This window comes from Misgurnus anguillicaudatus, chromosome 1 (assembly GCF_027580225.2).
Source record: "Misgurnus anguillicaudatus chromosome 1, ASM2758022v2, whole genome shotgun sequence".
NCBI classification, from domain to species: Eukaryota; Metazoa; Chordata; class Actinopteri; order Cypriniformes; family Cobitidae; genus Misgurnus; species Misgurnus anguillicaudatus.
Genome location: NC_073337.2, coordinates 12741378 through 12761942, shown reverse-complemented (window position 1 = coordinate 12761942; position 20565 = coordinate 12741378). Strand labels below are relative to the sequence as shown.

The 20565-nt window shown below is 37.2% G+C and overlaps 1 protein-coding gene across 1 annotated transcript; it reads left to right on the top strand.

Annotated features, from left to right (window-relative positions):
* The first annotated feature begins 491 nt into the window (after nucleotides 1-491).
* abcd2 (ATP-binding cassette, sub-family D (ALD), member 2) lies at nucleotides 492-20412 on the top strand. The gene is made up of 10 exons (XM_055191122.2): nucleotides 492-1634; nucleotides 1951-2131; nucleotides 7568-7689; nucleotides 10336-10501; nucleotides 10707-10801; nucleotides 12397-12542; nucleotides 16199-16344; nucleotides 18147-18231; nucleotides 18327-18452; nucleotides 18859-20412. The coding sequence occupies exons 1-10, from the start codon at nucleotides 690-692 to the stop codon at nucleotides 19073-19075; spliced, it is 2229 nt and encodes a 742-aa protein (XP_055047097.1). The 5' UTR covers nucleotides 492-689; the 3' UTR covers nucleotides 19076-20412.
* The last annotated feature ends 153 nt before the right edge of the window (nucleotides 20413-20565 follow it).

Below are 20565 nucleotides of genomic sequence, written 5' to 3'. Positions count from 1 at the left end.
AGCTTGTTCCCGTGCAAAAAAAATCCTGCAGGACCGGGCACATTCCTGGAGGATTTTTTGTAAGGGAGCATCCAAATTAAGTTTGATTAATTTATGACCAATGTTATTATATAATATTTTATCATTTAAATGTTTCCATTAGTTAATATGAACCGGTGTCCCTTTTTAGATAACTTTTAAGATCTGATTTGACCCTTAAAAGCTATGGTTTGATTCAGCCATAATAATACTCTTAATAAAAGCGGATCATTTATAGGTTTCCTGAAAAAAATGTAAAGGTTAGCCAAGGTTAAACGTTTAAAAAGTTTATTAAAAGTTGGAAAATTAAAAAAAATCTAAAGAAAAAATCACTTGGATGAAAGAATCGGCTAAATTATTAAACATTATTCAAATTGAATATACGAATAACTTCAAACCATGATAAAGTGAACAAGAAAGACAAATAGATACATATGTGATGTGAATAGCGATCCGTTATACGCGTCAAGTGCAGCAACCAATCAGCATGCAATGGGGGCGTGGCGGCCTATGAGGAAACCCCAACGACGGAAACGTTCTCTAGCGGTGCTGTTTCAACATCAGTGCCATAAATTATCTGTATATATTTTCTATTGAATGCACCTTATGGATGTAATTCGGCATAGACTAAAGATTGCAAAACATTTATTTTTGTAAAACCAGGACAAAAAATGAGCAACATCCTCCATGCGACATCTAAAGTGAGATGGAATCAGAGCACTGCGGCGAAACGAGCGGTGTTCCTGGCGGCCGCTGCCTACGGGGCGAAAACGCTTTATCCCATCATCTGCAAACAAATAAGTCAACGCAAAACGCCGAAGAACAACACATCTGCATCTGGCCAAGAGAATGGATTGATATCTCCTCATAAGTCCGCACCGGAGACTGTTTCAGGTCTTAATAAATCACCCGGCGTTAATGCGGAATTCTTCAAGCAGGTTCTTGAACTGGTTAAAATCGTATTTCCGAGGCTTTTAACGAAAGAATTGGGTTTGCTTTGTTTGCACTCACTGGCACTCGTTTCGAGGACGTTTCTGTCTATTTATGTGGCAGGTTTGGATGGCAAAATAGTAAAAACCATCGTAGAGAAGGAGCCGCGGAGCTTCATAATCAAACTGATGAAATGGCTTCTGATCGCCATACCGGCTACGTTTGTGAACAGCGTGATCCGTTATCTGGAGTGCAAGCTCGCGCTGGCTTTTCGCACGCGTTTGGTCAATCACGCATATACAACATATTTTACCGATCAGACCTATTATAAGGTCAGTAACATGGACGGGAGATTGGCAAACCCCGATCAGTCTCTCACCGAGGATGTAATGATGTTCTCGCAGTCCATTGCGCATCTGTACTCGAACCTCACCAAACCGATCTTGGATGTAATACTCACTTCATACACGTTGATACAGACTGCGAGATCTCGCGGTGCAAACGCGACCGGACCCACTCTGCTGGCGGGCCTGGTGGTGTTCGCCACAGCGAAGGTTCTGCGCGCCTGCTCGCCGAGGTTCGGTAAGCTGGTTGCGGAGGAGGCGCACAGGAAGGGATACCTGCGATATGTGCACTCCAGGATCATAGCCAATGCAGAAGAGATAGCCTTCTATAGGGGACATAAGGTGAGCATACTGTATTACATGCACCTGTTAAAAATGCATAGTAACTTTATATTGCAAACAATAAGAATGATGCTAAATACAGATAGCATAGGCTTCTATATAATGTAAGCAAAGAATGCACATTTGTAATGCAGAAGATGCATTTTTTATGAGGTTTTATGCATTTGGCTCTCTTTCTGCATTGTCAACAAACTTCCCAATTCATTTCAATCTCCCCGAATAACATTTCCCTCAATAACTAGCCATTGCAGATTGAAAGTCTCATAAATGATCAGCAGCCTTTGCCTGTTGTCATAAATCATTTTTCTCATGGCAGGTGGAGATGAGACAGCTACAGAAATGTTATAGCACCTTGGCAGAGCAGATGAATCTCATCCTGTCCAAGCGCCTGTGGTACATCATGATCGAACAGTTCCTCATGAAGTATGTCTGGAGTGGATGTGGTCTGGTTATGGTTGCTGTTCCCATTATTACTGCCACTGGCTTTGCTGACAATGGTATGTTAATTCAGTATGCTTTGGATATGATACAGTATGTCAAGGCCGTAGCCACAGCTTAAAGTTGCTTGAACATTGGGGGTGGGGACCAAAACATTCAGGGTTATATGTGTCAATACATACCAGGTAGTAATAAACTTAAGTAGCATATTAAAGTGTACTTACCATAGCTAAAGGCGACTGGTGTCTGAGTGAAATCTCCTAAGAGCTTCATCTTTCCACTTATGTACACATTACCACCAAAATTATTTTTGCATGCAATGCAATGCACAGCTGCGCAGAAGGAATCACAAATGAACCTAAAATACTGTATGCTTACTGTATAACTATTTCATATAATTTGTTGTGTATTTATTCTGTATAAATGCTCTAAAGTTTTTAAAAAAAGGATTATAGGGGCTATTTTGGGGATGTAAATATAATTGTTTCATATTATCGTGTTATATTATGCCTTTTATTGTAATTATGGGTTAGAATATTATAAAGATGCATTTATTTTTAAGTTACTGTTTTAGAAAATAGTACTCTTCCTGTGAGTTAATACTGCTGAATAGACTATATCTGTACACACACCGGCACAGTTGGATTTGCTTGTTTATTAGCAGATCATGTCTTGTCAGCGCTGGTACTTGACTAAAAATTTTGATTGTTTGACATTGTGTTTCTGCTGCGGAGAGATCATTTTCGCTTTACACTTACATATTTTGGCACTGTGTGAAACTTTCATGTGCTGCGTCTCATTTTATTACGGCAACACAACAAATGACGTGATAGGGTGCAGAAAGCACAGACATGGAGTCCTGTTAAAATGTTAAATATTGGGCAGTTTGGCCGTTTCTAATTAGCATGTCCCTCTCAATGTCTATAGTGGTTACGGCCCTGTCAATTTGTTTGATTTGCAAATGTAGTTTTATGTCTGATTGTCATTTGCTGGGTTTTTATTTGAATGCAGAATAGGTAAAATGTTGGTGTTTTTTGTATAATCAACATATAACAAGTTTGTCAGGTCTCAGATTAAACCCCCTCATCAACATGATCTCACAAAGTTCCGTGGGATAGTCACAGAATTTTTTGCTCATTTTTCCGTGACATTCTCACGGATCTCTGCGTGTTTCCGTGGCCCTGCCGCGGACTTTCTTTTCCGTGGCGTTCTCGCGGCTTGGTTGCTCGGCAGCTTTTTCCTGTTTTCAAACCATTGTCGCTTCGGTTTAGGGTTAGATTTGGTGCTTGCATTACTTTGTCACTGTAAGTATTGGTTTATACAATTTTTTCTGATGTATTCTTTTATATTTTCTAAACTTTAATCAATTGTCACCTGGCATTGGGGTTAGAGTTGGGTTTGGGTAGGGATGTCATTTTATGTAAATCTAACCCTAAACCGAAGCGAAAATGGTAACAGGGTTCCCGCGGGGTCTTAAAAAGTCTTAAAAAGTCTGAAATTTAAAAAGTTACATTTAAGGCCATAAAAAGTCTTAAAAATGGCCAGATTTTCACCCTAGGTCTTAAATTTAATTAACCCAAGTCTTAAATTTCTTACCTCCATTTATTCCCGAAAAGGTTGTCCGAAAAAAAAAAAGGTAAATTAAAATGCCTCAGTGACGGAGGAAGAATGTATTTGATGGGTGGGCCTCTAAAAAGAAAAGTTCTGCACTTTGCGTGTCACTGAATGTCTCTTCAATCCAGTTTTTAATCATTATTTTTTAAAGAGAATACAAATGTAGGCTATTATAATCCACGCAATTCATCCCATAAGCTATATTTCAGATGTTGTGATTCGACTGTATACTGTAGGTTTGGCGAGAAAAATCTTTTCTGTGTTAATTTAACCAACTAGTCCGTGGCTTACCAGAGCATTTGCAAGGTTCTGAAACAGAGGACCCAGAAGCGAAAAAATCAACACTGCTTTATTAAAAATCAACTTAAACAGTCAGGCCGTCAAGTCCCGCGGGCCATCAACAATGAGTCAACTTTAGTGTTACAGTTTCATATGCAGCCTACAAATGCGACCTCTGGAGGCTAGAGCTTTCGGATTTAGAAACGGCCTTGTTTGCAACACACAACAAACCACGAACAGCCTTTTAATAGTAAATTTCCTTTTCATTTCATTATTGTGTAATTAGAGAGGGGAATAAATGCGATGGCGGTATAGTGCATATTTATGCACATAATGTATGGGTGGAGAAAGTGTAAAACATGTTAACAAGCCACATATCAGCAGCTGACCATACTGATCTTCCCATATTAGTGGATTTTATTTGTCAAAAAAAATAAAAAAAAAAAATAAATAAAGATATAATAAAAATATAATGTTTTGAGAATTTCTGAGATCATTGTGCCGCTTTGGTCTTAAATTTCACTCATAATGGTCTTAAAAAGGTCTTAAAAAGTCTTAAATTTGACTTGGTGAAACCTGCAGGAACCCTGTGGTAAGAAAATAGGACAAAACAGTTGAGTAACCAATCCGTGAGAATGCCACGGAAAAGAAAGTCCGTGGCAGGGCCACGGAAATATGCGGAGATCCGTGAGAATGTCACGGAAAAATGAGCAAAAAAATCCGTGACTATGCCACGGAAATTCGTGAGATCAGGTTGCCCTCATGCACTGTCACATAAATGGTCAAAAAATTATACCTACAAAAATGCTGGGTAATTTATTAATCCATTGTTGGGTCAGATATAAACATTTTCTGGTTTAACCCTTTGGGGTCTGCGGGTGTTTTGGGGCACTGGAGATATGGCATACAGTTGGTCTTTTTTCAGTTGTTAAAAACATATCAGTGGCTAATATCACATAACACTGTATTTATTTCAGCACAAACTCTGCTATAATAATATGTGAGTAACATGTATGTACATGTTCACCCAGGGTTGGGTTGAAAATAACCCAACAGTTTTTGGAGGGCACCTGTCAGTAAAAAGGCAGTACCCTTTTTAAAGGTCCTAATATGTATTCTACTATTTCGGTAAAGATCTTGTACCAATATCCCAGCTAACAAAATTAGTTTTAAGAACATTCCTTGAAGGTGGCCAAAGTTTCCATTAACGTTATTTTTTCAAATGGGGGTATCCGTTACGACTGTTTACCCCATATTCCTTTTATGGGCCTTTACCCCCAGAAAAGCATGCCTGCCCTCCACGTCAAGTGAGAGCGAGAACGCGCATTAGCATTGCTCCGTCGAGTAGAAGTCACCGGTATCATTGCACAGCACGCGACAACTTTGTTTTAGCAAGATAGTTCGACAAAAGAAGTGTGTGTTTGGATGTAAGAAGAAAACCTTATATAGCTTTCCCTGTCGTAAGACAACAGTGGATGCAGTTCGTCTTTACCAGACAGCAACGTAATTGCGAATGAGTGTTTGTTCCCTGGCTGCATTTCGGAGAGGACTGCTTTACAAACAAGGTTCAGTTTGACGCCGGATTTCCCACTTTTTTACAACTATTGGAGCGGTCAAAACTTTAAAAGACGCCGTTTAGGAGTCACAACCACAGGCATAAGTACTTCAAAATCTCACGTGTTTTGTTTGCAATCGCGCATACGTGCATGTAATATAAACACCGACAACATCACTTTGTACTGCATTTACAACATTTACACATTTTAAAACGGGCAAATGCAGTTAAAAACTGGATTATGTTGCTTTTTTATTAAAATAGCGAATAAACAAGCAAGGATTAATTATCTGATAGAGACGTCCTGCTGTAATCGCTGCTGCTATTGTTCCTGTTCGTCCATTACTGATTAAGTATCCGATATATTTATAATATAAGGCTGGTTATTTAAAAAAAAGTTTTTTTAAAGTTTGATTTCCATCAATGTTGGCTGTAAATCCAAAACTAGTATCCGAAGCTGCGCGTACTTTCTTTTATAAATCTGACTAAACGAAAGACTCTTTGGACATATGAATGATGAAATACTACTCTATATATAAGCAAGATTAACATTAAATTGGCAAAAACATCTTGTGTTATGTCAGCTTTAATACCTAATTACATAAAAATTTTGTACTTTTACTTTTCTTGAGTAAAAGTACAAAAGTACTTTTTACTTAAGTAAAAGTAAAAAAAAAAAGATGTTTAAAGTACTTAAATATTAAATATAAACCAAAAACTTGAAATTATGAAATGTAGTGGAGTAAAAAATATGACAATATGCTTTGGAATTTATGTTTTCCAAAGAAAAACACTGATAAAATATGAATACTTAAAAATGTACTATTATGTAGAAAGTAAAAAATACTAAAGTAGTGTCCACTCTGCATTTAAAAAAAAACCTTATACTTCAAAGATCGTGGGTGGCCACGCGAATGTAATCTGATCATTGTTGTTTACTTATTTAATCTAAAAGATTACTTAACACAACAAGCAGTACATCAATAGAAAGGTCTAAGACTCAAATGTTTGTATTTGACCTTTATTTTATTCACAAAATTGCAGTAGAGACAGTAATGTCTTTATTTGTGTCACAATTTATGAAAAATCAGTGTATGAATCTCAACAATGGGGGCAATCAAATGAAAAGCTTCATGCTGCAATGCATGCTGGGTATCAGCATATTACAAGTCTCATCCATGACTCCCAGCATGCATTGTAGCATTAATAAATAATGAAGATGAACTGTCTTACTGTTTTCTTTGTCACCATTGTTGAGATTCAAACTCTGATTTTTGATCATTTTGTGTGTCTAAATTACATACTGGTTAATTTTTTTATGTGCATAGTGTTTCGAAATCCTTCGGAATGACAAACTGGCATAACACTGCTGGATCTCATACTGTAGTATCACATCATTGGCAGCACAAAAGACTTTTGTCTGTTTGATGAGCGAGTAAACTCTGGATTAATATACTGTATCAAGTTTCTAGATAACAATCTTTTCAATCATCAGAAACTAACCAACCAGCCCAATGGGATTGCATTATTGACTTTATTTGTTAAACACACACAGCAGCCAGATATTAAACTAACAAGTAAAAAAGTCAAGAGTCCAACTAAAACAAACACGGATCATCATAATTATGATTTTTAAATGAAAAACAACAACATTTAAACCTAAATAGTAAATAGTGTTTTCTACAGCAATATTTTTACAGAACATTTTTTTAAAATGTTTTAAAAATTCTTTATCATTTACATAAGCAAAAAAAATCTTAGACTTTTTTATGTTGCATAATGTTAATAAGAACTTCCAAGGAACATTCTTAAAACTTATTTCTGTTAGCTGATGTACCTTTGATGTACTAATATGAACTCTTTAGGTGCAAATGTGTACTTTTGACAGCTAGGGAGCATTACTTGACCATTTATTCTGACAGTGTTGTTGATTATTCTAACAATTAAGTTCCAGTAATTTTGCTTTACATGATGAGTAAAAACACTAAGCCTATAAACAGCATTTTGCTTGCCACATGTTGCATGTCATTCATGTTGTCTTTTAAAGAGCTTGCTGATGGTCATACACAAGTGTTGGTGAGTGAGAGAACAGAGGCCTTTACAACTGCACGCAATCTGCTGGCCTCAGGGGCCGATGCCATTGAAAGGATCATGTCTTCTTATAAAGAGGTAAAAAGCATATTCCTCTTTTTGGATAAAGCAGACATTTTTAAAGATTATTGTCATAATTGAATAAATATTTTCCTGTTATGATTATTTTTGCTAAGATCTTTGAACATCACGAGAAAGAGTCTTTCTATAACTCAAGTCTTCAAAGGGATTTTATCTTTCCTATGTAGCATTTTATCTTACAAGTCGTACTCACATCCTTGGTTGTCTTGAAGGCCTGTTAAAACAGATGAAGGGAACAGCAAGAGCTGAATCATTCTACTGAAAACATGAAGGATGTGATATCACAGGGCAGTGAAAGCTGGGAAACTTTGCATAGGCTAGTGACCAGTGTTGGTATCAGACTCTCTTTTGACTAAGCCTGTTGGGCAACTTAATCCACCATCTGTTGAACAGCGAGAATAATTTGGAACTATGTTACAGATGACAACATGCTATTTCAAATCAATGCTTAACATATCGTGTTGTGATTATCATTATGAAGGAATTCTTCACTGATATATACCACATACACATATACAGTAAATACATTATCCAGGTATTTGTTTTATAAATTTTAGGAAAACAAATTGGTGTTCTGGGTGGTTGCTAGACTCACTAGTACAATTTGGAATACAATTCATTATTGTGTTTTTTAGTTACTATGCCAAAATTCATTACTTAAGGATCACTGACCCCTTGAAAATTCAGTTTACATGTCATCCCGTGAATATATGGCGATGAATTGGATCTAGTATTGACTCCCAGAGAAAGGACAATGTCTCTTTTCTAAGGCTTCTTTGATGTGGTATGTCTGCCTAAACCATGAAAAACACTTGCGAAACACTTCCTAACAAATGCTTTGGATTAGATGAAGCATTCTGATCCATGCTATCATGGAAAGGATTGATTTATTAACGTTGAAAAATGGGTTTAGCATTAGCATTTTTTCATGTTTTGAGGCAGGCCTCTAATGTTGGATGCAGAAATTTGGTCACATCTTTACATTCGTACTTCAAAAAAGCATTGTTTTTTTTAACCCATTGTTGGCTAAAATATGGTCAAACCCAACTGTTGGGTTTAAATTAACCTATGCTGGGTTGTTTGGTGCATATTTTGCCTAACCATGGTTTAAAGTCGCCATGAAACGATACTAGCGATTGCCTTGTTTTCCCCATGGTGAAGTATATCCAAGGAAGGCCCTGTCCCAAATGGCGCACTTCATGTGGACTTTTGGTTTTGTGGCCTTAAATTGCACATGCTCGCTTAGTCTACGAGTCCGTAAGGTGTCCCATCATATTTACGCCGCCTTTGCACTCTTGATGCGGTCTTTGGCGAAGCCTGCACTTTAGCAGGCTTTGCGCACTTTTCCAACCCAGAAGTCCTTGCGAAAGGACAACTTCTTCTCCACTGATGAGCAACTTCTTGGGTCTGTCCCAAAATACGACTCTAGAGCGCCCTCTTGGTCTCGCGTCAAGGATCCCTAAGGTCTGCACTACATGATGTCATCAAAGTGTGGACTCTGAGGAGGTCCACAAGTCCAGAGTGTGCCATTTGGGAAAGGGATTGTTCGCCAAAAAATTAAATGACAAATGACAAAATAAATTCAAACGGCTCCACGATGATAAACAAATGCCTTCTGAGGGTAATCCGCGCCATTTTGTTGTAGAAATATTCACATTTAAAACTTTATAAACGAAAATAACTCGCTTCCGGTAACGCCGCCATCTTAGTCGCGTCCGCATTCAAGATGAGAGCTTACGCAGTTTACGGAGGTTTCTCTGCTGCTGTTCTGTGCCTCCGCCCTCCGCATTTGTCATACGTCATTAAGACAAGTGCGTACACTTTGCTAATACTCTTTCCTGAATAATAATTCAAAGGAGTCTAAGATGGCGGCATTATCGGAAGCTGGTTGTTTTAGTTTGTAAAGTATTAAATGTGGATATTTCTACAACAACAACACAGTGCGGATTGCCATCAGGAGACCTTTGTTTGTCATCCTGGAGCGTTTGGATTTCTTTGGGGAAGGATATATGCACATTTTTTGGACTTAAAGGACGTGGACCCAGTAACTTTACTGTTTAGCAGCTGAATGATATAAGACATTTTCTAAAATAACTGAAAATGTGTTTGTCTGAAAAATGATGGACATATGCATCTCGGCCGGCTTCGCAGTGAGTAAATAATGGGTTTAATATAATTTTTGGCCGAACTATCCCTTTATATCGGCTTCTGAAATTAAGGCAGGGCTGTATTTGAATTTGTCTATCGAGATCTGATTGGATCGTTTGAAGTTGGGTCGTGTTGCTAATTGCAAATCACAGCGATCTTCTCACGGACCCCGCCCACCTGCCATACCATATAACCGAAAGTAAAGAGAAATCGATTTAAGGAGGCAAGAAGATTTGTGTTTTTTATTAAAGAATTAAAAAATAATAATAAAGCTCACAGATAAGTCATTTGTAAAAAAAAGAAACACAATATTCCAAAACAAATGACAGTTTTTCATTTTTTTTTCATGGCGACTTTAAAACAACCTAGCATTTTTTCCCAAGTATGGTCACTGACCTTGAATCTAACAGCGAAGCTTAGCTATGTTATCTTAAACTAAACCTTGTTGTTGGGTCATACTGTACCAACCTTTAATGTTTTCTTTGTGCACTATAGGTCACAGAGTTGGCTGGTTACACAGCACGGGTACACAACATGTTCTTGGTGTTTGACGAAGTTCAGAGGGGAATATACAAGCGTTCGTCCGCTGTCACGACAGCAGGGGAAGTGATAAGTGGGGACCAACCTGAGATGCACATTGACGGTCCTACAGAGATCAAAGGTCTAATGAATATAGAGAAGCTCTTTTACTACATGCACTGTCTGTCTTATTTAAATACATTCACATATAAATACAAGCATTCAAGTACGGTCCATCACTATACATTAAGCCAGATGAACTGTTATGCTCCCTATCTGTTCCTTAAAAGATTGTTTTTATGTTCTAGAGTTCTTCCTGATAAACATTGAACCTGTTCCCTCTGTAGGCAAAGTGATCGATGTGGATAAAGGTATTGTCTGTGAAAATGTGCCTATAATCACTCCTAATGGGGATGTGGTCGTATCCAGCCTGAACTTCAAGGTGAGTAAAACATTATAATCAAATGCAGTTTCATTGTAACATTGGGTATCATTTCATACACGCTACTGACTTAAACATAGTAAGCTGTTATTAGTGGTGCTGTTAAAACAAGCAACATTATTACTGTTACTCATACTTAAAGGCAGGGTGCATGATCTCTGAAAGCCAATGTTGACATTTGAAATCACCTAAACAAACACGCCCCTACCCCAATAGAATCTGGACCTTCTTTTGATAGACAGCCCCAGGGAACAATGTCGGGTAGTAGACAAAGCCATTTCTTCTGATTTGCTACAAGTGTGTTTTTGTACTCAGCCCGACTCCCTTTTCCAAAAATCATGCACCCCTCCTTTAAAGGGATAGTTCGGCCAAAAACGATATTAAACCCATGATTTACTCACCCCCAAGCTGTCCGAGTTGCATATGTCCATCGTTTTTCAGACAAACACATTTTCGGATATTTTAGAAAATATTTTAGATATTTCTGTTCATTAAATGTAATGTTGCGGGGTCCAGCAATAGTCCACGACCTTCAAGTCCAAAAAAGTGCGTCCATCCTTCACAAATTAAATCCAAACGGCTCCAGGATGATAAACAAAGGTCTTCTGTGGGTAATCCGTGCGGTGTTGTTGTAGAAATATCCATATTTAAAATGTTATTAACGCTTTAAACTACCTTCCGGTAGCGTCGCCATTTTGGAGTGATGCGCATTCAGGATGAGAGCTTACGCAGCGTACAGAGTTTCTCTGCTGCTGCTCTGTGCCCCCGCCCTCCGAATTTGTCATACGTCACTAAGAAAAGTGCGTACACTACGCTAATACTCTCTCCTGAGTCTAAGATGGCGGCGCTACCGGAAGGTAGTTTAAAGCGTTAATAACATTTTAAATATGGATATTTCTACAACAACACCGCACGGATTACCCACAGAAGACCTTTGTTTATCATCCTGGAGCCGTTTGGATTTAATTTGTGAAGGATGGACGCACTTTTTTGGACTTGAAGGTCGTGGACTATTGCTGGACCCCGCAACATTACATTTAATGAACAGAAATATCTAAAATATTTTCTAAAATATCCGAAAATGTGTTTGTCTGAAAAACGATGGACATATGCAACTCGGACAGCTTGGGGGTGAGTAAATCATGGGTTTAATATCGTTTTTGGCCGAACTATCCCTTTAAGGTTAGGATTTGAACAAAAAAACGTTTCAACTTCTGCTAATACAGTAACTCTCATCCAACTTCTTACGATCAGATGAGCTATTTTTTTTCTTTAAGTGATCAGACTTGTGTTTTTGAAAAGTCACCTAGATTCATGGCAAAATATAGTCATTTTTTAAAATGCCTAGTATGCCAATATTATATTTTTCTTCATATTGTATATGAAAGAATATTTCATTTTTATTTGTCATCTCAAATTCACAATGAATCTTTGGTGTACACAAAGTAATGCCCTGGCACCCATCCACAACACTCTAGCATTATGCTGCTGAAATTTGCATGCACAAGCACCACTCACATTTAATAAAATAAAATAAAAAATCTAATTTGACAACTGTATTGATCTGATTTGATTTAACTGGATCTTGTGTACAGGTTGTGGAAGGGATGCATTTGCTAATCACAGGGCCAAATGGATGTGGGAAAAGCTCTCTGTTCCGGATCCTCAGTGGCCTTTGGCCTGTGTACGGCGGCCTGCTTTACAAACCTTCACCTGAGCACATGTTTTATATCCCACAGAGGTATGTGCAACAACACTTTTTCCATGGGATCACTAATACACTGTACACTTAGACACAAAACTCACACGCTGTTTTTTCAAACCCCAGTGAGCTGCTTTTTTGTTATACATAGGCAGCTTTAACAATTGTGAGAGATGACAGTAGCTTGTAAATCCATCACTCCTGCTAGACACTTTAAGCTTTGTTTATACTCGCGTTTTGGTCCGCAACGCAAGCCTCCGCGGATCACACGCGCGTCTCACCAAAGGGACGAGGTGTTTATAGTTGACGCACTCACTGTTGCGAGCAATCAAATTAAAACACAAACACAAAGAAGAGAATAGAAGTCGTCGTCCGCTGGAACAACCCGGGTGCTTTTAAAATCAGAGTTTGATATATAAATATGAGAACATGAATAAAACAACAATCTTTTAAATATGTCTTTATTAAACATTATCATTTCATTAACGTTTTTACTAAACAAACAGTACATACATCTTAAGGTTTTATTCCTCGTCCAGTGGTTCATTCAATACATATAAGCCAAAATTTCTGAATCATGTAAAAGAATTCATGTTTTAAACTGCAAAGTTTCCATACTTTACTTCCTGAGTGTCAGATAAATATATACATTGTTTTGCTTGGATTGATCAAAGAGATACGTCACAGGCTTGCCTGCTCGGACAGAATCGCCTCGAGTTCGGTCATTTTCGGATGCGGAGCCGCGCACAAAGTTACAAAAAATGCCGTGCACACCTCCACGCGAAATGGGGTCTCGCGCACCCAACGCGCACGGCTGCCCACTCCGCGTTAACGTCATTTTTGCCGCGCGCACCAACGCGTCCATGCCATACCTGTCAAGTTTTGGATTTGAAAATAAGGGAAATTTTCCGGCGCCCACCGCGAACAGTCCCACCACCAACCCAAACAAGCTCCAGTATTCCTAACATTTTAAGACTGGTGAGGGCCGGATAAAATTTTTTTAAACCTTCGTGCTGATAATTGTGTTAAAATTAACTAAACAAACTAATTAATTAGCAAGAAAACTAGTGAAACACACAGCTCTGTGAAAACTACATTTCATAAGTCACACTCATACTGTACATACTATACACACAAATTTGCATCTGTACAAAACCCACTGGCCTTAGGTTGAAAAGCCTTATTTTAACTTATTCTGCATTATACCTTAATGCCAAAATTATTTATAAACCATTCACTTTTCTTTGTAATGAGAACAGTCATTTAGAAAATGAAAATGCTAGATGGGGCAGTGGCCCAAACCAAAAAGGGCACTATGGGGGTGGTACTATAGTATGGTTTTAATATAGTATTATAAATAAATGATGTGTTACTATATTACTAGCATCAACTTAGACAAGTGATTACAAGTGATTATAATGGGAAAATATAATAACAAGAATTAAAGTGTGACAATAGATATTCAATATGATTTACCTGCTGGCTTGATGGAGCTTTGAATCAATGTTTGCAATGTTGAACTGCCTTTACCAGCCTCCCTTTCCGTTCTCTGTCTTTATTTTGTGAAGGCATTGGTGTTTTTGGTATTTTTTGTCTACAAAGTGTGCCAACAACAGCAAATTTAGTGTTTATGTTAACTTAGATCTGACCGGGAACATTTAATTCATTAGACAAGCATTGTAATGTGTATATTTTGTTGCTGTTTGCTTGCTATCTTGTTAGCACTTTTAGAACACCGACAGCAAATCATTAACCAAAGAAATACATAAACAAACTTCCAAATTAGTAATTCTGCGGTTTAACAACTGATATATTATGTAATAAATCTACCTGTTAATGCAACAAACTTCAGACAGAAACTGTCGTCTTCGCTCTCCAGGCAGAGAGTGCACACAGAGATGCTGCGGTGCGGGTGGGAAAACACGAAGTGGATTAGCGGAATCAGTGGATCTTTAGCGATCTGGGATTGGGAATGTTTTTTATTACTCCGCCCGGGCATTATTATTTTTGTAATAACGCAGGTTAAAATACGGGAGATTTACGGGAAAATACAAATACGGGAGGACGGCGGGAAAGAAGGGTAAAATACGGGACTTTCCCGGCCAAAACGGGATACTTGACAGGTATGGTCCATGCGGACGCAGCGAGTATAAACATAACTTTAGGTTAACTTTTAACTCTTGCCTCGCCATTGAGGAGTTATCTCGTCAATTAAGAGAAAACACTTCCCTGCCAACGGCAATCCATATTTCCATATTATCCCTTTATAATATATTTATTTATGTTTGATTTTTGAACGTTTAAAGGTACACTCCACTTTTTTTGAAAAGACGCTCATTTTCCAGCTCCCCTAGAGTTAAACATTTTATTCTTACCATTTTGGAATCCATTCAGCCGATCTTCGGATCTGGCGGTAGCACTTTAGCATAGCTTAGCTCAATCCATTGAATCTGATTAGACCATTAGCATCGCGCTAAAAAATTAGAGTTTCGATATTTTTCCTATTTAAAACTCAACTCTTCTGTAGTTACATCGTGTACTAAGACCGACGGAAAAATTAAAAGTTGTGATTTTCTAGGCAGATATGGCTAGGAACTATTCTCTCAAACTGGCGTAATAATCAAGGACTTTGCTGCCGTAACATGGCTACAGCAGGCATACTGATATAACGCACTGCCCGAAAATAGTCCCCTGCTATTGAAAGAAACCAAGAGGACTATTTTCGGACAGTGCGTAATATTACTAAAGGGGCCATTCACATGTCGCGTCTAAAGGCTAATTCACACTTATCCAACATACACCAAAACCCCAACATTCTAATATCAAATTTACTCCAATTGAAAATTGGGCAGAACTGAAAAAGTCTTAGTTGCACCGAGGTCACAGCAATGGATTTTGCTAAAACAAATTAAAGTTGTCAACTATTGCATGCCTTAAAATTGTGTCTAGCTTGCAGATATTGTGCCCTCAGTATTTGACCGGTGCAAAAGACCTGTAACCAAAGAGAGCTACAGTATAACGTAACTAAAGCTCGATGAACTGCTGAGCTACAGAAACCAGAGTCCTTAGTAGTGAAATATTTACAGATTCCCCCCGGTGCAAGCGCGGCCAGAGCCCAGGAAGGCGGTTAATATTTTATACTTAGGCTGATGCGAGAGAAATCGAGAGACACCAGATCAGCTATGATCTTTTTAGCTGTCCCTGTTGGTTAGACCATCACTGGCAAACTATATGTTTTTTTTTACTTTTTACAAAACGTACATTATATTAAAGTATCAAGGTTTGTTACCTCTTTAATTGGTGTGAGCACCAACGGACACTGATGCAATCCTTATTCTTCTTTGTCTCTGAAATATAAAAATATCAATCATCTTGAATTAACATTTTCACAGAGTTCATTACAGTGTATTTTGACAAATACATTTGTTTTCCTGGACAGTAGCTCAGTTGGTAGAGCATTGCGTCAGCTGCACAAAAGGTCAAAAATGTGAATTTCTGGGAACACACATACTGATAAAAATGTATATCTTGAACACATTGAAGTTTCTTTAGATAAAACCCTAAAAAGGAAACTATACAATGCTGTAGCATCAATTATGCACTTTTATCAATTGCTTTACGCTTAGATACTTAAAATGAAAAATTAAAACCTTATAATGTTGCACACTTACATTCTTTCCTATCTATCTCCTTAGGCCGTATATGTCCATCGGAACATTGCGGGATCAGGTCATCTACCCCGATTCTCTGAACGACATGCATGAAAAGGGTTACAGAGATAAAGACCTGGAGGTTATTTTGGATATTGTCAATCTAAACCATATTGTTACCCGGGAGGGAGGTACGTATGTGTAACTTTTGCTTGCAAGTGACCAACATTCCCACATTTCAGTCTTTTCTTGGTCTATGAATAAATGAAATGAATAAAGTTAATATAGAATTAAACAGATTAGTGAATTCTGGCAGACATTTTATGCTGATGAATGACCGAATAACAAATTGTGAAAGCATTAAAAAGCTACATAAACAAGAACAACTATGATATTTAAAAGAATTTACTTTTTATCATAATAAATGGGGGTATGGAAATTGACTGGAATTTCAATGGTAAATTAATATATTTATTTATTATATTACTTTATAAGTCAAGACCATACTATTTGATGGAAAAGAACATTTAGGAAAAACGTTTTTGTATTTCTATTGATCACGGCAGCAATAAAAAACAACAACGAGAAGTGCATTATAAGTAGGCATAGTTCCAGATCTGTTAGGGAGTCAAGCACACTTTTAAAGAGCCTAGATCATAAAGGGGAGCAATGCTGCACAGTCCCAGTAAAGTATGCCAGGTCACTATACTGTGTTGCATGCTCCACAACCTATCTGCATAATGGGGCATTGTACTGTGCAAATTGCTTTCAGCACAAATTTGTTGGGAATGTTTCTGGCGTGGAATCCCAAATGTGTATTAAAGACTAAATGCATGGAACACTCAAAATGCGGGGCTATTTTCAACCCAGTGTTGGGTCAAAAAGGGACAAAACCCAGCTGTTGGGTTAAATAAACCTAGAAAATGTTTATATTTGACCCAACAATAGTTTAAAACAACCCAGCATTTTGGGTTGAATTAATCCAGGATATGTTAAATTACAACCCAGCAGGTTGGTTTCGTCACCTTTCTGACCCAACGATGGGTTAAAATGAACCCAGAATTTGTTTAGTGTGAATGATTTGCCGTTTCAGCTTTCACTTTTTTTGTAATAATATATAAAGACATATATTTGATAAGAACACAATGGTCAGATTATAATTAATTATGGATTACAATAAAAAGTAATGGTTTAGATCACAGTTAACTTTTTACGCTTTTACAGTGAGTAATGCTAATGTCCATCTGATAAAAAAAAATGCAAAAATACAGTGTATTCAGTGTATTTTTGTTTATGTTTTTCTTATTTCTGTCATTTTTTTCTTATGCCTTACAATAGCAATGCAAAATTGTGAAAACTGCTATAGAATTAATAGAAATAAAATGAGAAATTACAGAAAATTATAGAAATTTTCAATTAAATTGAGCTAAATCAATGCAGATAGTCCTTGCAAATAAACAATATTGATCAAATTACAGTATCTTACCTACTGTATATTATCCAGTGGTGGCTCGTGACTGCTCATCCGAGGAGCGCAAATTCAAAATAAGTGTTCGTAGTGTCGTTGTGTGTTGCTTGTGTTTTCAAAATATGTGTTTGTTGTGTCATGTGAACCATGTGCATTACGTGTTTTGTCAAAATAAGTGCCTGCTGCACACCCGTCAAAACAGTTTATGATAAAAGGGATACTCACAGTCACAAAATACACTCAAGACACTCCCTCTGATTGCGCATGAGATGCGAGTATCTGGCAAGCGTCTCTTTTATCATAAACCCTTTAGACGCGTCTGCAGCAGGCACTTATTTTGACAAGACACGTGATGCACATAGGATCACTCGACGCGCAGAACACATATTTTGAAATTACGAACTTCGCATTGAGCGCAGTCGAAAAAAGAAGTTGATATTTGCAAGAAACTAAACATTCAAATGTCCTAAGTTATGAATTTGCTTACTTAAACCAATAACATTTTACTCTGGGATACATTTTCAGGTTGGGATGCTGAGCTTGACTGGAAAGATGTACTTTCAGGTGGAGAGAAGCAGCGTATGGGGATGGCACGCATGTTTTACCACAAGTAAGACATATTTGTTACAGTATAAATTTTTTTGTTCATTCAGGTACTTTATGTGGAAAATGTGCTTTAAAAATATAATTCCTACCTCTCTTTAGGCCCAAGTATGCACTGCTAGACGAATGCACCAGTGCTGTCAGCATTGATGTAGAGGGTAAAATATTCCAAGCTGCAAAGGATGCTGGGATCTCTCTGTTGTCTATTACTCATAGACCCTCTCTCTGGTGAGAAACGTAACTTTGCTGTCCTGACTGTAAAGGTTTCATTATTGGAGGAATATTGAATTGTAACAAGTGTTAGAAGGGTATTTGTTTGTTTTATAGTCATTGAATGGCCCAAAAAAGTATTTGTAGACATAATATGAATGTATTTAGCATTTTATAATTTACAAAATCGAACCGAACAATATGACAAATTATAAAAGGTTTAAAATTGTTTCAGATTTTTCAACAATAGATACACTAGTTAATACAAAAACAAAACATTATGCAACACTTTCAGTTCGTCATGTAAGTAAAATAAGCATTCATTTGATGCTGGGATAACTTTATGAATTTATGAGAATTGACTTCATACTGTAAAAACACTAATAGACATCTAGTTAAATGTTATTTGTGCCCATGTCCACAGGAAATATCACACGCACCTGCTGCAGTTTGATGGGGAGGGCGGCTGGCGTTTCGAGCAGCTGGATACGGCCACACGACTCTCTCTGACAGAGGAGAAACAGCGATTAGAGTCTCAGCTCGCCGGCATTCCTAAGATGCAGCACAGACTTAATGAACTATGTAAGATCTTGGGTGAAGATTCGGTCCTAAAGACAACAGAACACAAGGATGAGGAGTGAGAGAAAAGTGGTCGATGTTCAGGAACGCACACTTTTCAGTACTTTTCAAGTTTTAACTTTGAATTTAATATTCTAAGTGTATTAACGATAGTTGAATGTTTTTTTCTCTATATTGAAATTAATTGTAAAAACATATAGAACATTTACCTTGTTTTTGTTTTATTTGTTAGCACTTTATCAATCCTTGTGTAATAGCACATGTAGTTCAAATTGACATTGTTTCTTTTGAATTAATTCTCGTAGGTAGATACTTTTAAGTGTTATAATATTTTTTATGTTTTTTTACTTTGAACGTTTTATAAATGGTTTACCTGGAGCGATTTGGAAAATCATGTGGAAAAACCAATAAGACAATTTTTTATCATGTAGGACATTCACAAAACAATCTTTTAAACTATAAGCTACTGAAAGAGATAGAGAGAAGAGATATCAATAGGTTATTGTTTCTAGTCTTCTGAACAAACACAATATGCTGAATACATACACCGACTCCACAGGACGCAGCAGATGGTGTCCACATACGGAGCAAGACAAACGAACTGAGAATGTGTGATGTACATCCTGAGTCACGTGACTAAACTAAGACCATATTAGTCATTTTGTTTTGTATTTTTTCCTCAGTTTTACTATCCCATGTTAGGTTGTATTATTTATTTGGCAATGTATTGTACACATTAGTCTTTTCAGACTGATATACTGTGAATTTTGTCTAACATAGCTGTGATATGTTTTTGTGTTAAGTGTATTAGTAATACACTGTTGTAATTTCATTACAATGCATTTGTAGTTTCATTTTTAGTAGTGTAGTTTATTTTAAAGCTGTACTTGTGGTTGGCAGCTTGAGAAAGACAGCAGGAAACAATGTATTTTCTTTGCAAGCAGATATAAAGACTACAGCAGGTTTTTTTTAAATAGCAAGAACTGGATCTGGATAGCTACCTTACTTTTATACTTGTATAAAGGATATGCATCAGATAAATATCAGCGAATTGCTTTTGCAATCATCCCAGAAATGTTACTACTTTTAATACTCTTTAATATCCCTTATTACTTATTATTATGTATGGAAGGTGCTGACCTGTAAGGTGTATCTGAACTCTTTTTTTGGGGGGGCACTAAAATTTTGAGTTATAGAAGTAATTGTACTGTAATCTTACCTAAAAAAAACACAAACATAACCAAACAAAAACATAACTTTAACTTGAATTCATGCCTGTCAGGTTGTTTCTAAACCTGTTTGGATTTTAATGGAAATATGTATACTTAATTATGTGAATGAGACTTGACTGTCAAGTATGTAACAATCAATAAAATGGAAAAACAGCCTGTAAACAAAATTAAGTGACAGACTATGATTTAGTTGTGATCTATCTCTGTCTGCATGTATATCTGTATTATATCTTTCCTACAGTATGTGTCTGCCCTCGACATGAGCCAATGTTGGATGCAGTTACTGCACGTTGTCCAGATGGAGGCGCTCTATACAAGTT

Bases quoted from the DNA above. Each gene is read 5' to 3' on its own strand.
- abcd2 (XM_055191122.2), top strand. From the start codon at position 690: ATGAGCAACATCCTCCATGCGACATCTAAAGTGAGATGGAATCAGAGC. The intron at 10,502-10,706 runs GTCTAATGAATA...TTCCCTCTGTAG, and splicing joins CGGTCCTACAGAGATCAAAG to GCAAAGTGATCGATGTGGAT. The intron at 18,232-18,326 runs GTAAGACATATT...ACCTCTCTTTAG, and splicing joins GCACGCATGTTTTACCACAA to GCCCAAGTATGCACTGCTAG.